This window comes from Primulina tabacum, chromosome 17, assembly GCF_025594145.1.
Source record: "Primulina tabacum isolate GXHZ01 chromosome 17, ASM2559414v2, whole genome shotgun sequence".
In the NCBI taxonomy this organism is placed as follows: Eukaryota; Viridiplantae; Streptophyta; class Magnoliopsida; order Lamiales; family Gesneriaceae; genus Primulina; species Primulina tabacum.
Window position 1 is genome coordinate 33041379 of NC_134566.1, and position 17386 is coordinate 33058764.

The 17386-nt window shown below is 34.8% G+C and overlaps 2 protein-coding genes across 6 annotated transcripts; both read right to left on the bottom strand.

Annotated features, from left to right (window-relative positions):
- Nucleotides 1-3: 3 nt before the first annotated feature.
- On the bottom strand, nt 4-5909 carry LOC142530954 (uncharacterized). 5 transcript variants are annotated; one of them, XR_012816185.1, is made up of 12 exons: nt 5494-5909; nt 4707-4778; nt 4488-4612; nt 4243-4403; nt 3964-4011; nt 3411-3480; nt 2783-2837; nt 2309-2392; nt 1359-1398; nt 1194-1232; nt 880-926; nt 4-214 (listed from the first exon to the last, which is right to left on the bottom strand). XR_012816185.1 is itself a non-coding variant. In XM_075636899.1 (11 exons), exons 1-11 carry the CDS (start codon nt 5656-5658, stop codon nt 100-102), a joined length of 981 nt encoding a protein of 326 aa, XP_075493014.1. In that variant the 5' UTR covers nt 5659-5907; the 3' UTR covers nt 4-99. The 5 variants fall into 5 exon arrangements, 3 of the variants coding, with proteins under 3 accessions (XP_075493014.1, XP_075493015.1, XP_075493016.1); XR_012816184.1 differs by lacking the exon at nt 1359-1398 and having other exon boundaries at nt 880-1040; nt 5494-5906; XM_075636899.1 differs by lacking the exon at nt 1359-1398 and having other exon boundaries at nt 5494-5907.
- A 3121-nt stretch (nt 5910-9030) lies between these two features.
- On the bottom strand, nt 9031-15815 carry LOC142530838 (leucine-rich repeat receptor protein kinase HPCA1-like). The gene is made up of 19 exons (XM_075636693.1): nt 15569-15815; nt 14972-15092; nt 14820-14891; nt 14330-14404; nt 14174-14245; nt 13853-14014; nt 13685-13759; nt 13414-13485; nt 13249-13320; nt 13068-13136; nt 12597-12671; nt 12296-12367; nt 12043-12177; nt 11407-11879; nt 11120-11266; nt 10904-11040; nt 10286-10505; nt 9863-10098; nt 9031-9714 (listed from the first exon to the last, which is right to left on the bottom strand). Exons 1-19 carry the CDS (start codon nt 15675-15677, stop codon nt 9241-9243), a joined length of 2868 nt encoding a protein of 955 aa, XP_075492808.1. The 5' UTR covers nt 15678-15815; the 3' UTR covers nt 9031-9240.
- Between the last annotated feature and the right edge of the window lie 1571 nt (nt 15816-17386).

A 17386-nucleotide genomic window follows, 5' to 3' on the forward strand; every position in this document is an offset into this window, starting at 1 on the left:
CCGTAGACACAAAGCAATACACAATATATATGAACAAAATCAAACCAATCTTCGTGTGAAAGAAATGTCAATGGTTACAAACATGACTTAGAAGTTGGCTCAAAGTGAAGTAGGGGATGCATTTTCAGACAATTTGTTCCTTAAATCCTTGAGAGCATCAACTACTTCCGAATCAAGATTGTGCTTCAGCAGTTTACCTTCCATGGAAGTTGATCTGCACAAAAAGAAGAGTAAATGAATACGTTAGTATGGATACAAGATCTTATCAAAGAAAGAAACAACTCTCATCAAGCCGTGGAACAAAATAACGCCCTGTTGAAGATTACATAAACAAAAAATAGTAGCCTTCTATATCCATGTACATTCTAGGCAAGAGTCGCCCTCCGAAGGTTCTTTCCAGAGCTCCGTCGATATATTATACACCGGCTCAGTAAAGCATGCCATATAGGGCTCCTGATCTACTGACCATAGCTCTCGTAGACACGTAAGTTGGATACAACTCGGGACATTAAGTTTATCGTTGACAAACTAACATAACCTCTTTCAACCGCAAGGCAACGTTAATTATATGTCAACCACATTAATTGACTTTTCATGGTTCATTATGATCGTTTTCCGAAAGAGGAGGTTTAGCCTTTAGACCCCACTTCATTTCGTTTCCTCATTTATTATATTTACTGCTAGGAGTCCTTTCTAGAATCCCAGCCTAAGCTGTCTCTTTTATGTGAATAATATACACACAAATCTAAGCAGTAAGGATGATACTGCCAAGCCGGTTCACGTATTCTTCCTTAAAGTGGCATATTTCTGTCAGTGTCTCGGCAGTCTTGCACCCAACAAAAGAAACAAGAAAATAAAAGGCGAAGCTTTGTAACACACCGATGTTCTCGAAGCATCTGCTCAACCTCCTTTTGTGAAGCTTTAATCTGCACAACACGTAGAGCATCAAAAGAATGCAAAACATTTGCATCTCCTTGGCAACTTTAATGTTTGTGGTAGGATATCGATCCTTGAGTATCAGAATGACCACTTTGGGAATCCTGAGATTTTATCAATGTGAAAATCTATGGGATGACCTTAATATACCAAACCAAGAATATCAGAAGTTGAAAAAACAACAGACATCTTAGGCCATAAGAACTAGAACATTGTGAAATAGCAAGAAGTATAAGATTTCAGCTAATAGCATTTACCTCCGTAACCAGCGCCTTAGAACTCCAAACAAAAGCTCCCTGAAGAAATTCATCATGGCAAGAGTGTATCAGATTCTTGGCGAAAAATGTTTGTAGTGATTTTATAAAAATAGTTCACAATTTAAACTCAGGTTAATCTACTACAAAGGACTAGTGATCGGATACCTTTTTCTACATCCATGTTAGGCAAACACAAGGGTATACTCTACAGAGAATTAAGCAAACACCAGCAGATCACATCATTGGCAATATATAAGACAAGGAATGGGTGGATCTTTAACTGACGAATTGTTGGTAATTTTACATCAATTTCTGATAACGAACAAGGATTCAGATTGAATATGCAGAACAGCCAGGTTAATAATAAAGTAAGAAAAAATAAGAGCATAGTTAAGAGACAAAAATGACTGAATGACTGAAGATTTTAGCAGGAAAACAACGGCCATGTTTGGTTTCCTGGAAACCGTTCCCTTTTCATTTGAACGAATCCAAACTTTAATATCCCATTTTCAATCTCTTTCTGCAAAATATATTTTCATGAGATTTTCAAATCTGTTGACACAATCATGACCTCTTATATTCAACTCTTATTACTTTTAAAAAAAAATTCTCTATGATTATATTTTACGACTTCAGAATAATTTTATCTTCTGATGCGACACACCACTGAACAATTTTTTACACAATTAGATAAGACATTTATAATAAAAAAATTCTCTTCCTCTAAAACACAAATCTTATTCCAACAAAATATTTTCTAAACCTGTTTCTCCAAATTTCTTTCCCCGTAACACAAAAAATCCATACAGGGCCAAAACTTTCAAAGAACCAATACATAATTTTTTTATCAGTATACTGCTAACAAGCTTTACTTCCAGAGAATAATACAGCAAATTTCAACGAGAGATTTACACTTCATACTGCCAAATACAGCAATTACTTCAATTATAACACAATATTCCACAAAGTAAGTAATGGGGAAGTCCTCCATAAGAGACAGATGCTAGATCCCAACCGTAAGGTAAATGATTTTTTTAAAAAAGAAGCCTTTAAGTTATGAACATAATAAAATTCATCATACGAGTTTAGTGTACAATGTTAAAGAGATCACACACCGCTCCATGAGCTGCATGCTGCTGACAACGATCAGATGTCACAACCCAAACTTTTGGACAGCCATCCTCCCTCAATGCTACAACCTAATCATAAGAAACAAAAGCAAGCCATCGAGCGAGTTGAAGTAAACACTGAAATATTATAACAGAAAATAAATAACTATTGTTTCAGGAAAGGAAGTCAAGTTCTTGAATATACGGAAAAAATTGCCTTAGTCTATTAATCGTTAAAGTAGCAGACAGGAGACATGAGATAAGTGTGCCAAAGGAATTATAAAATTCTACACAAACAAATATTTCACCACATAAAATGTTTCTAATTAATAATGTTTAATATGGTCCCCACTGATAAATTCACAGTATCAGTAACTGGAAAGGAAAGAAGAGGTACATCATCAATTCATTGTTTTCTATGATAAAAGTATGTTTTAATATGGGTTATGAATCTACATAGGTTTTGTTTTGTTCTCTCACCTCTTTCTCAATCCATGAATCAGCACATGTTTCAGCCGAGAATACCAAGTCAATCCTGAAAAGAATATTAAACTACCTATAATATTTATGATATTCAAGCAGATAAATCATCCAGCAAGAAACAAAGTAGAACTGACGAAAGAAATCACAAGCGAAAAATGAAGAGGCACAATAAATAAAAAACAATAGGTTTTTCATGCTCATGAATAAATAAAGTTTGATCAGAACTTTACAATAGTTTTAGCTCTAGGTGAGTCACCTATTCACCGAGAGCTAAATTTGTAAAATAAAAGTCCTATACAACAAACCAGGTGTTCGATCTTTGATAAACTAATCCTTTAATAACGGAGGATGCAATACACGAACACAAACTGTAGTTAGAGATTTTACTAGTGTAGGAAAAAAATTGCACAAAATTATATATAAACATACGAGCACATCTAATTCGTAAATGCATTTATTTTCTCTCAATATAACCAAAGATTCGATTATTGCAACCAGATGATGCAGTAACATAAGACAAAATGAATTTCAACAGCAGTAAAACAAGGGTTTTCTGATTTTAATAGATTAGCCATAAAAATTCCAAGGAAATTAGGCCGTAAAATCTTAGTTCACAAAAGAATACCCAGCGAAAGTTTCTTTGTGTGTTGGTAGGCCAGACATCATGGCATCAAATACAACCACCACTTTCACCTCTGTAGACATTTCAAAATAGGCTATAAGATAGTACCCATGCAAGCAAACAAGAACACATGGAGTAGAATATTTTTCTAATAACTCCAAATTATTAATATAAATAAAAGAATTACGTTAGAATCTAGATGTAAACAAACATATATGCAGCAAATCATTTTTCTCCTTCCCATATATTCGAATGTTTACCATATGATACTGTAAATTTCAAATCAATGATTCTGTCACCTAGAGTGGAACAAATTTCGATTCATTGACTAGTGGAATAAATTTAATCCATTTTCCTATAAAATTGATTATGCCAACAAATGCAGAAGTGCTATTGCATTATTGACTACCAAATAATCTGCATAGGAATACAACTCATTGCCGCACCACACTGTCCCGAGTAAATATTTTGAGAAGCATTATTGCATATTCTGGTAGAAAATCGAAAGCATATTTTTATCAGTCTCAACAATTTATCACTTGTAAGAGTACCGAACTTCGTTTTTTTGGGTGTGAATCAATTATCAATGATCTTCGCATGCTGCCTGTAGAAGAGACAATACATAATAATTTTCATAAAAGATAAGGTCATAATAGATTGGGAGCAACAGAAGGGCAATGCTAAGCTCCGAAAGATAAAAATGAAAATCCAAGTTATAGACTACATGCTTGAATACTTAAAAAAAATTTAGAGAAGCCAGAATTTAAAAGAACAATACTTCTAAGATATTGATACCATATAGCTACAACGAATAAAAAAAATTCAAAGCACAAACCTCTTAGCATACTAAATGTTACCAGTTCATCAACAAGCTTTTGGCGAGCAATATCAAGTCTTCCATTCATGAAATGCTTCTTCAACTTGGCCCAATAGCCACAAACATTATAACCATCAACGAGTAAGACAGGAAATGCTGTGTCTAAACCCTGGTTTGTACTGTTACAAGGTTAAGCTAATTATTAAACTTTAGATGTTCTACATTGGACAAACTGGAAAACTACCAAACAGTAAAAGCATTACTGGTAGAGGGATAAAGTTGGATCTCGATAAATTTCCCTGTCATCTGGCATTTCTTCCTTTTCCACTCTCTTTCTGCGATAACTAGTTGCAGGCCTGGGCGTGTCAGATTTTCTCTTTTGAAACTCCTATTGTCTCTCAATTCAAAGCATTTGATTAATAAGAGAGAAGAAATTTTAGATCTGGAAATTCGAAACAATTTAGGTGTGAATATTATGTAACCTTCCATAATCTTAGGAACTGCAAATTCTGCTTCACATTTGTCGTAATTCGTGGAGGGGTTGGATCAGAACTCTGCTAGAAAAATCCCATTTCTTGTTAAAAACCAGGCGACGATAGAATCACTTGTCCTAACACAAAAAATTACTGCAGGAAAGCTTTTCCAGTTCTTCAGAATAATGCTGAGAGTGGTTCAATACTTCCAAAGTACGGATAAGATGAGTTATTCTTGAATTTAGTTGTCTAACTTCTTCATATAAACCAGCGCTTCTCAAAACTATCTGTGCAGACAAAATGTAGAAGCTGCCTTTCAAGTGAGTTTTCTAGCCAAGTGCAAGACATGCCATAGTAAATTATATGAATCTTGTATAAGTCATTTTTAACCAGGCGTCTCAGTCATCCATTAATCTTCAATATATAGTAGTCTTTACGGCACTAGCTACACTTACAAGGTTGAATGCGAAGGCCCAAGTGGGTACACACTATCAACTTTTGTGTCATCACGAAGTTCTCGCATTCCCAAACAAACCAAGCTCGATCTTTTAGAATGTCATTCCAACACATGCCATTCCTACAAACTATATAAAACAACTAAAATTTTGATTTTCCCCATTTCAAAGGAAAAATGCTGTCAAGCAACTGCCTTTACAGAATTTACCTTCTGCGGCAACTTTTCAGTATTTCTTGGTTATGCTGCATGCCCTCATTTAAAACACACATCCAAGCCAATACCAAAACACAGGAACAAATATTAAGACAGACCCAGAAACAAGAGAGATAAGAGAGTTACCCTCGGAGGAGGTGTTTGGGATCCTTTACTCTTTTTTGCCACAATTTTGCAAGAACAATTGTACTCACTGCATGTCAATCTCAGGAATGACTGTGACAATGATGGAGCTGTCGATATGGCTTTCATGAGTAGGCAACTACACTTGGACGCTTCTTTGAATGCCATGTACGATTACTATGCATCTTGTTCTTTCATTTTCTCAACATTCTTGATTGGTCCACCAAGTTCACTACATTTCAACGATTCTCGAACCCTTCATTGAAAAAATTGTTCTGCCGTTTCGTATTCTTTAAAAAGTTTTCCCGATGTTTTTGCTCGATATAGTAATGAACTCGTGGCACAGTGTAAACCATCCGCTAAGGTCAAGCTCAAGCTCAGACCATTTATACGCCACGAATTTCCCATATAGGATGAGAAACGACAAAGTGAACCCGAAATCACTTGACCATACCACTATATAAAAAATAATCACATCACCTTTTATTTTTTTGTTAAAAAAAATAGTTTTCAAAGTATTTTATTTCATATTCACTGTATCAAATTTTGAAAATAATATTAATTATTATTTTGTGTAATTCACACGTAAGGAGAGCTTTTTTTTTTTTAAGTTAAACATTCATGACATCAAGTTGTAAATCTCAAGTTACAATACATAAAAACCAAAAGTGTGCCACGATATTGGCCGAACGATGCATAAGTTTGATTGACTCAAAATAATTCACTAGGAACATAGAATTAACTTCAATAACCAATGCATCACAAGGATTAGTTTTTTTTGTTTGTATTTATTCTGACTGCAAGAAAGCCGTTCGCAAAGAGAGCTTCTTTCTTTTGACCAGTTCGGCATTTTTTTCCCAAGGCAAAGAACTACTTGCAATGGATTGGGTTTTAATAAATTAGTTAGTGTTAATTTGGTCTTTTTTTTTAGGGATTTTTGGTCTCATATTGGGTGCATTTGCTACGATGAATTATAAGTCTTGGTATAAAAGTTGGTGCAGCCGATTAGTTTATTATTATTTCTTAAGTTAAATTAAAATTAATTAACAAACTGCAAAGGTTTTATTTTATAAAAAAATTTAAAAAAAATTACAGAGTATTATAAAATCAATTAGGTGTTCTTTCACTAAGGTACAGTGTAATTATTTCATGATTGAATTCTAATACAGATTGCGGCATTCCAACTGCATCAGTTCTTCATCAGCCACTGCTAAATCTAACCCAAACCGTGAGCAGGTGGAATGGTATTTGATGACTTTATGTATCCATTTCAGAAAACACATGTTCAAAAAATGATATTATTATACAAGAAATCAAACAAAACAACCCCATGAAATAAATCTCAAGAGTACACCAATTATACATTTACACCCGAATCTTCGTGTTCATGCTCTTAGTTCCGAAAAACGATTTCTTTTGAACCACAGAGCACTGGAACATATTAAGCAACACTGATTGGGTTCTACTTTTGAGGGACTGTAACCCCCACTGTAAGTAAACAGACTCTCATTGCTTGCTCTTTCATAGCTTGCTGATGTCGATGCAGATTCGGTATTAGGATTCATACCAGCCAATTCCATTATATTCTCTATATCTTTCACTACCTCACTCACTGGTCGGTTAGCACCTGATTCGTGAACGCAACTTAGTGCCAAATCAATAAACTTTTCTACGCTTCTTGGTGACGTAGACGAAGCAACTATAGGGTCAAGAATTGGCTCGAGGTTGTATAAATCCTTGGTTTTTTCCATTGCTTGTCTAATGATTCCAACAATATTTTTTCCGTTAAGATTTGCTTACAAGCTCGTTAACTTCTGCAAATTGTTCATTGATGAAGGAAGAGATCCAGTTATCTCTTTGTTATATGATAGGTCCCTATAAATACAGATCTTATGTTAATAAAGAAACAAATAGCAAACAAGGCCGATTTAGAATGCTCAGAGACACCTACAGGATTTGCAACTCTGGCAAATTGTTGATGTCTGAGCATCGCTAGACCTCTCAAATCGATGCTTGACAACGTGCTGAGAATATTAGATGTGCACATCTTCATAATATATACTTAAATCATTTATGACTTCTCTAAGGCAGAAGCTTCGGATTTCATGAGATCAAATTATGTCAACAGAAACAACCTTTTTAATTTCGGCCATATATTTTCAAGAAACAAAAAATCAGGGAGTCATTTTCGAGAGGCATTCAAAGCAAGTTGACCCATGTGTGAATGAGCATGGATTAAACAAATCAACTACACGTCTTAAAGATTTGTTAAAACAGTTTCAATCAAATATATATACAAATGAGCAGTCGGCAGTGGGTAAGTGAAATGGAGTTGTGAAGTAGTATAACAATTATGTGCACAAAAGTCACAACTACTAAAAACAAGTATGATGCGATTATAATACATTTATTTACTGTGTGTATTTGGATTCAAAGGCAGGGAAGAATTGAAAGGTTCTTTCGGCTGAGGTTTGAGTCTTTGTAATGTTGTTATTCCATTTCTATTGTCTGCCTATATATTAAACTGTTTTAATTTATATTAAAATATAAATTATCTTAATTATAAGGCAAAATATCAAAGCTAATATTGTGATACTAGACAAACTGCTCACATTGTCGCACCGGAAAAAAGGTTTTTTTTGCATTCATTTTCTTACATTTTATATTTTGATACTTTCCTCCACTACCATGTGCAAAAATTAGGATATACCAATTTGAGCCAAGTGTCAAATATGTGAAGTCTGGAGTAGGTGGATGAAAAAAGAACTCACCTGAAATATGTGAATCTGAATTAAAATTGAAGAAGAAAAGAAAAAAAAACATCGAGGCGTGAGATAGGAGTAAACTTACATTTTTTGTCAAAAAACTTGCATATTTTTTATTTTTGATCATGTTATCAATCAATTCACGATTTTAGTCATATACTTATATTTTTTTTCAATTCTAGTCATTTTTCATCGTAGTGTTGACGTGACACGTGAGATCTGACACATAAACAAACATGACTAAAATTGAAAAAATATGCAAGTTACATTATTAAAATCATGAATTGATCAATGTCGAGACTAGAAATGTAATTTCCATAAAATATGATAACAAATAACACTACTCTTTTCATTTATATTTTTTTTCTCAATTCCTCGTCCATAAAATAGTGATCCGTTCTCCAAAATATTGCTGCGCAATAAAAATAATGTCATTTTTGAGTATTTGAAGCTAGTTGTTGCTCAAAATTATTTAAAAAAAATACTGTAATATTTAATTATTTTAGTTTATATAAATTTGAATGGTGAACATGAACATATGGTAATACTGAAAACCAATATTGAACATAAAGCTCGACGGGTTTTATTTATCATAAATTTTGGGTGAGAAAGGGGGTAAAAACAAACATAATTCACATGTCTTTGCCAAAAATGGTTACATCAAAGAACCGATATCAATCGATGAAACTTCTTTGGAAGTGGATGCAAATTTGCCACAAAACATATGCAGCAACGTGATGATTGTTAACATTCAAGATATTGTATTTTTTCCGAATAAAACCAAAAATAAAAAGCACACTAGCATTACTTGTTGGCAAACTGTGACTATGTTCAATATAATTTACAACGGTAGTATCACAAAATCTGTCCCACATTATGCATAATCAACAAGAAATTAGCTAATCACACAAATGAACACAATTCACCCTGAATGAACATAAAAAAAATTCAGAATCAAGAATAAAAAAAAGGAGAAACAACAGAATCAACGGCGTTCTACATGAAAAGGGAACGAACCGTAGCTAACATCATACCCCTCCGTGGCACCTGAGTGTAGAGGACTTTCAACTGTTGTTTCCTTGTAGCTAGATGATCTGTATCCTGTATCTGTTTTCTTGTCAAACTTAGCCAACTCCGTTACATTCTCGATTTCTCTCACTACCTCGCCCATTGTAGGCCTATCGGTTGCGGATTCTTTAACACAACTCATTGCCATATCTAAGAACTTCTGTAAACCGCTTAATTTTGCTGCCGATTCGAGGGTTGGATCAATGACTTGGTCAAGATTTTGAAGCTCTCTTTGATTTCCCATTGCTTCTTGGACTAATCTTACAATGTGTTTTCCATGTTGTAGTGGAGGTCTCGCAGATACCAGCTCTAGTAATACCACTCCAAAACTATATACATCACTTTTTTCAGTTAATTGTTGAGTCATATAATATTCAGGATCCATGTATCCCTACAGCAAAAGGGATAGATATAAAAAAATGTTCAGTTCGATTCCTTTTCTACTGACTGAATCGCTTGAATTTTAATTATTTCGATTGGATAACATAAAAAATTAAATATTTGGTTGCATTCCAAGATTTAGAGCTTCATTTACATACCAATGTCCCTTTGACTTGTGTGGTGACATAACCCTTGCCAATGTCATCCAAGGGTTTTGATAGACCGAAATCAGCTACTTTTGCATTTAAATGATCATCTAGTAGAATGTTGGTTGACTTAACGTCCCTGTGAATGATTGGGGGATCGGCAAGTTCATGCAAATATGACAGACCTCTGGCAGCATCAAGGGCTATTCTCAGTCTTTTATTCCAGTCCAACCACAATCCCGACTTCCCTGTAAAATATTACAAATTAAAATGGTGGAACAAGAAATCACTGCATATATTTTACGAAGGTATCAAGCGCATGTGACATTTAGGAGCCAAAAAATTTATTCTCAAAGGAGAGCTGGTTCTAGTGAAAATGAGATAAGAAAGATTACTTTTCATAGTTTAAGCAAAACCAAGAATTAGGATTGTTACCTGAAAGACAATCTCTAAGTGTACCATTAGAAATATACTCATAGATAAGCATTTGCTCTCCTTGCTCGTAACAGAATCCCACAAGGCTGACAACATTTTTATGATGGATTCTTGACAAAAGTTCAATCTCTGTTTTAAACTCATGAGCCCCTTGCATCGAACCTTGTTGAGCTCGTTTGATTGCTACTAATTTCCCAGAACCAACAGTCCCCTTGTAAACCTGTCCGTGAATAAAAACACAGAACTTTAGTCATTTCATGCAGCACAGGAAGCAAATCATCTTTTAAACAAGTCCTCATTAATATCTAAAAAAAAGATTACTGAAGCTCGACTTGACTCAATTTGCAACTTTGATGCAGGCTGCTTCGAGCTTAAGCTAAGCATTAAAAATTACCCTAAGTATCAAAGCTTTCCCAATTTAAACTCTACACAGAATACAGGCAGTTTTATATTGTTCTGTGCATGTAAGAACGAGAAAAATTCTAGGAATCATACATTTAGCAAAGTAAGTGTGCCGATTATTCCTTAAGTAGTGGTGAGTATCAACTAACATATCAGAATGTGTTCCAAGAAGTCAAATCTATTATGTAAGTTTAAAACTACGAGAAACTAACCAACCTTTCCATAACCTCCAGTGCCAATGCAATTTGAGTCTGAAAAATTGTCAGTACATTTCCTAAGATCTTCAAAGGAAAACCATTTCGCTCCCTGAAGCTGTGGAACAGCACCACTTTCTTTTTCAGGGTCCCAAGAAGCTGCATCCACACAATGAAGAGGTGATTCCATTTTGATCAGAGTGACAACTTTTAAGTTGAAGTGAAGAACTAATCTTACCAAAGGGGTTACTTTGTTCATATGCTCTTTTTGCTTTTTTCTTCTGCCGAATAGCATAAATTCCAGACAAGCAAATCAGGATCACAAGAACAGTACCACCAACCACTAACCCAATGATAAGGCCAGTATTTGACGACTTTTTGGACCCTGAAGGTAAAATCTAAAGTTACTAATCATATTGAGCTCGACTTACTGAGTTACTGGCATCCCTAATTATCAGAGAGAAAAATAACAAGAATCCTCAGGTGTTTACATTTGTATACATTTGTAAGCATAGTTGAAGTTACCTGCAAAACAACAATATGGTTCATCGATGAAGTAGAACGGTCCAAAGTATTTGATTTCAAAAGGTTGGCGATTGAGAAGGAAACCGATTCCTGAAACTGATGTTCTGTTGAATGAATCTTGGTCAGAAGGAAATAGCTGCAGTGAGATCTCTAGGTAAGAATTAATGTTGATAGTTGGATTGCTAACAATAACTGAATCAACTGGAAGCCCACTGGCGAGAAGAATATTCATTATTCTCCCATGAAGCTCGTTGTAATAAGTTGAATTTTGGAAATCTGTGAAGGAAAAGGAAAAAAAGTGCAGCGTCCCAGTATATGGATGGGAACATTGACAACTACGACTCAAAGCTTCATCTCTGCGGCATGACTTTCCCCCGCAGTCATTCGATGATGAAAAGCTATTGTTCTGCTTCTCAATTGTGCAAAACTTTTGTGTTGCTCCGGCTGTAGTACAAATGGGATTACCAACAAGCCTGCAAGAGAGGCAGAAACTGAGGACGAGAGATGTATTCATGTATAAAACCCACCTAAAAATATTTACAATTTTCAACAAATCGCATATAAAAGATGATTGTTAGTTCAACAGGAGTCTAGTTACATATATGACAACAAACTTTGAACTAAAAGCCAGCTCACGTAATTAGCGGCAAGTTGCTATCTGTTTTTTGCTTAAAGACGGTGATGGAATTATTCTGCAAATCAAGATTTAAGTTGCTGCTATAGCTGCTGCCAATATCTAAGGTTCCATTAAGATTATTGTGTCCGAGCTCCCTGCACAGCAAATATGTACCTGAGACCAGCTATAACTATAAACAAATATATAATGTGCTCCAAATTTAAACAAAATTTGGATTCAGGAAAGAAAACTGGTTTCATGCACGAGATTTACAATGTCTCCAGTTGAGGAAGGCTAAAGATGTCAACTGGAATTTGTCCTCGAAGCATTGTGTTCTCCATTATCCTGTGCAATAGTCGCTTATGCATTATCCGCATGAAGAGTTTTATGCAAAATGAACTCAAAATATATGCAATTCTTATATGAAAAAAACTTTCTGATACTGGGGAAGCATGTCGCAAGATGTCATTTTTTCAAATGAAATTTGATAATATAATGACCAATATGTTTCGAGTTTATGCATCCCAGGGCGAAAGGTTCCTGTCAGGAGATTCTAGGCAACAAAATGGCATACAATGTGGTCAAAGACTGGAGACTGGTGAACCATTGTGGCACTTCCGATGCATTAAAACTGTTATTGCTCATGTCCCTGCAAATTCGCAGAGAATTGATCAGTAGGGTAAATGGACTGAAATCATATTATTGTTAATTAGACAAGAAAGCATTAGGGGGGCTTAAAAGTGAACGATAAAAATAAATTCAACATTGATATAGAGCACATGGTTTTCACATATATTAGTGATCTTCGTATTCATAAAAACTTGGGCTATGCTTGATCACATTCCTGCTGCTCCGGAAAATAATGTTAACTTGAATATAGAGAATGTGAAAATAAGATGAAATGTATTTTTTAGAAAATGATTATAAACTAATGTGAATAAGTTTGTTTGTATCTCTTGAAAAAATATCCCTGGAAACATACACAAACATTACCTTCTCTAAGGTCCAGTTAATTTTGAGATTATGATAATTGGTAGCCACTTACACATATTGTAGAACATTCATGCCAGTGAGGTTGGGAATACTTCCATTGAAATTATTATTAGACAAGTACCTGGAGAAGATGCAACAAAAACAAGTTTAATCTTTCAAAGATTGCGGTTTTTCCATAACTTTCTGCTTGTGGGTGAGTCAATATATACTAAATCATTTTAATTTTCCCTTACAGCTCATTCAGACTTGTAAGATTCCCGAGGTTTGACGGAATCGATCCATCCATTGTATTCCAATCAATGCGTCTGTATCCCAAAATCGACGGAAATCAAATCATAGAGAAAGTTGAGGGCAAAAAAAGGATATTAATACGATACGGGTGTAACAAAGATACTCACACGACCTCCAATGTCTTTACATGTCCAAGAGACACAGGTATATTCCCGATGAGTTTGTTATTGTCGAACATCCTAAGTTAAAAAAGCATGTCATAGTTAAAAGGCAAGTTATTTTCTCACAAAAGATGCAAATGTTCAGGCAAAAGTGTAGGATATAGTTTTTGTTGCAGGACCTAAAGTTATAACTAATCAAAATATGCATGCAGTTCACAGAATCAACGACAGGTACAATCATAAACACAGTGAGAACATATGTATTGTGCCAACTCACACGTGTATCAGGTTCATATTGGAACTGAACAGTCGATCAGGGATGGGTCCAGATATTTGATTCATGGAAAGGTGGCTGCAACATAATTGATAGTTAAATAGCCAAAAAGGAACACATGAACAAAATGTTGATAGGAAAGAGTTGATGCTTGAGAGAGATAACACATACAAGTGTCTAGCACGGAGTAGCTTATCCAAACCAGTTGCGGTTTCATTAGAGACGGGAATAGTACCCGTAAGCTTGTTTTGACTCAGATCCAGCCAGGAAAGCTGAGATAAATTTCCAATAGAAGGAGGAATCGAGCCAGTGAAGCTATTAGAGTTCAGAGATCTGTATAATGACAAAGCACGTGCCATAAATAAATATCCCAAGCTAAACAACCATAACACAAAATCAACAGATTTATCTGGCAAAATTTCTTTAAAAAAGGAAGCATTCGATAAACTTATGGGGAATGTCAAAAGAATATTCAAGAAACTAGGAACTCACAGAAATACCAACTGTGGCAAAGATCCTATAGAATCTGGAATGGGACCAGAAAAGCTGCAACCAACCAAAATTCTACAAGCAACAAAAACAACTATTTTAAATGTCTGAGCTCAATCAAGATGTCCATGCAATGGAAAAGATAAAGGTCATCCTTACAGAATCCTAAGGTTTTTCAAGTTCCCAATCGAAGGAGGAAGAATCCCTTTGAGACCAATGTTGTTCGAAAGATCCCTACATCAAGATGAAAAACATAGTCAGGAAACAATAGGTGAACAGTGGTTGAAGTGGCTGGAAGAGTAACTGCACAAACGGCACACTGATGAGCAAGAGTGGTTGATATCGTACAAAACATTGAACTTGTTGGAAAGGAGCAATGGCATCTTTTGTATTGTGTGGCTGCCTACGTGACACATTATGAGATAACTTGGTTGTTGTACAATTTGAAATATTTGAGTAGTACTGTTATCATAAGTAACAACCTTGGCTATAATAGTAGGTATTTAGTCAAAATAATTGTGAACAAATTGTGCTTCATATTGATTCTGGTAACACAAATCAGGCTACTAACTACGGGGAATTAAACACTTAAACACGATATGCAAGTTTAGAAGGACCTATAGCCAAAAAAGAAAACAGAAGAACATACAAAAACTGTAAACCCGTCAACGACGAAATGTCACTCAAGTCGCTACCTTCCAAACCTGTTCCTGCTAACATCCTGCAAGTGAAGAGACCATGAGGCATGAAACATAAAACATGACATTGGGGCAGTTATTGCATTAAAATTCCAATACTCACATTGATGTCACACGGGTATCAGTGCAGTTAACTCCATCCCATGTACCGCCACAAGGATCAGCCCCCACCCAGTTCGGTGGCAGGTTATTCCAGCTAGATTTTAGAGCATTTAGCGCAGCAACTGCAACAGAAATGAAGAGGACTCTATAGTCATTCAATTCAACAAACTAATATTCTTAGTTGTTCAAAAATGAAACTCTCATGACATCCGGTAATACATGTAATTCCACAGGGAAAAAATGTATCCTATCATTTAATAAAATTTTGGGCTTTGCCTCAAACTAGCTGCATCCTTATCTAAAATCCCGGTCCCGAAGATGGCCGCGTCAAATATAATCAAATTCTCCAGCAATTCTTCCCACTTTCCATTTTCGAGCCTCAAATATTTTTGCGCTCAACTTATTTTCAAGCTTACATGAGTTGCGAAAATTCATCAAACATACATGGTTGATGTCAATCAACAATATAAATCCTCAAGTCATACCAGAATCACACAACTGTTCGTGTTTGATTGTGACCCGACTTTAACGGATTATAAATTTTGAAAATAGAAACATTTCTTGCACAGACATCAAAACAACGTAAAACACGACGTACGATCATTACTATCCGTGAGTGGAAATACAGCTAGAATCTGAGCAGCAATAATCAGCAGGCCCACAAGAATTCTTGAACCCATTTTCCAGAAACTCTTCGTATTCCCCATTTAGATTGTACTATGCAAGTGACGAATTTACCCAAGTTTTTTTAGGAAGAAATGGGAAGAAACATCGAACGATTTGCATTTTATGATGGTTGACTGCGATGCCTAACCAGACAAAAGAACAAGTCAAAGTGCTTGGGTATCCAAATATTATATTGCATGTTAACTCCCAAGATAAAATCAAAATATAACTGCCCCGCAAAGGAGAAACGTTCTTGACATTGATCCGCGTATTACTTGTTCTTGTCTTTTGTCCAAGTTCTTTCAAGAATAGGTCGAAATTCGAAATATTTGCAATTTAATTTTGGTGATAATTGGTAAATATGAGTCGAAAATGCGGTGAATATGAATTATTTAAAAATATTTTTTTTCCTCATAATATAATATATATCAGATCATGAAGTTGTTGACGTCGCCGTAATAATAAATTTGGTATCACAATATATTACAGATAAACAATAAATAATATTTATATATTACATTATATACCGACAACTTAAGAAATTAAATTTAAAACAATTATTTGAAAATTAAAATATATTACACATAAGCAAGAAATTATATTTATATATTATGTCATGTACACATATAAAACGTGTCTGCTTTGTCGCTAGTATTTATTAATGCCGGTGATTTATCTTCAATTAATCCAAAGTCGAGCGCAATAAATAAGGTCTAACTGTCCGTAGCTAAGGAGATAGAGTCCTTTTATCCGTTCCGTCAAAGAGATCACCTAATGTCCGAAAGACGGTTCTGCAAGCCGAACTTAACGACAGATCTGTTCTCTAGTTTGTTTATTTTATCTACAAACCGTTCTTTTCTTCCGACAAGTCCTCCGTCCTATCCTTGAGTTAGAGCTATGAGTTAATGACTGTATAAATCTCACAGCCAAATTCTTTGAACAATTTCTACTCAATGGCTGGCTATATATGCATTATGCAACTAGCGAGACTCCACAGACCACACCCCCTATAAAAGTTAAGATGATGATACAATGCAGGCTATGCAGCTGCAGTCAGTCTCATATGCACGCTGAATCACTTTTCTGTATCTCATTATATTATTAACCAAAACAATGATGTTCTGTGAATGAAAAATGATTAATTAAGTCAGCTCATGGCTTAAAGAAGTTTATGGTGGTGGAAACGGGAGTGGCACTGCCGAGAAAATCGTGTCCTTGTCAATCCCTAGCTTTGTATCGCCAGAGAGAGCAACAAGAGCTGCAACTAAACCAGCATTGCCTGCAAGAGTCGGTTCTGATTAGTTGTAATTTTTCCTGTCCGGACCCGCAATTTAAAAATATTAAATTTTATTTTTATTTCTAACTTAGAATTTGCCACTTAATATTATAAATAAGGTACTGAATGAGACTACTTAATTTGATGCATCTAAAAATATATTTATATTTATTTTAAAAAGATTTATGCATAAATTTCAAATTTGTTATTTAAAAAATATATCTTTTTTAGTCCTATTAATCGAATATGAATATGAAGGGAAGAATTCAACAGAATATTTAATCTTAAATAAGCGTAGTTGTAAAATATAATGAAAACAGAATTTTAAAAAAAAAAATTAAATATAATGTGTGTTTTTCGTTCATTGGTCGTGAAATCATGCATTATTGGATGTTTATATGGAAACAATATAAATTGGCTAAATTTAGTTACTTCAGACTTTAGTACATAACAGCATCTCTCTCTTTTTTTTCC

What these genes read in the sequence shown, in the direction of transcription:
- LOC142530954 (XM_075636899.1), bottom strand. Translation starts at nt 5,658, where the DNA reads ATGGCATTCAAAGAAGCGTCCAAGTGTAGTTGCCTACTCATGAAAGCC. An exon ending in CACAAAGAAACTTTCGCTGG is followed by an intron (nt 2,838 to 3,410) that starts GTATTCTTTTGT and finishes TATTCTTTTCAG; the next exon opens with GATTGACTTGGTATTCTCGG. An exon ending in AGCATGCAGCTCATGGAGCG is followed by an intron (nt 1,233 to 2,308) that starts GTGTGTGATCTC and finishes GAATTTCTTCAG; the next exon opens with GGAGCTTTTGTTTGGAGTTC.
- LOC142530838 (XM_075636693.1), bottom strand. Translation starts at nt 15,677, where the DNA reads ATGGGGAATACGAAGAGTTTCTGGAAAATGGGTTCAAGAATTCTTGTG. An exon ending in ATGAATGTTCTACAATATGT is followed by an intron (nt 12,672 to 13,067) that starts GTAAGTGGCTAC and finishes GCGAATTTGCAG; the next exon opens with GGACATGAGCAATAACAGTT. An exon ending in ACTTAGAGATTGTCTTTCAG is followed by an intron (nt 10,099 to 10,285) that starts GTAACAATCCTA and finishes AATATTTTACAG; the next exon opens with GGAAGTCGGGATTGTGGTTG.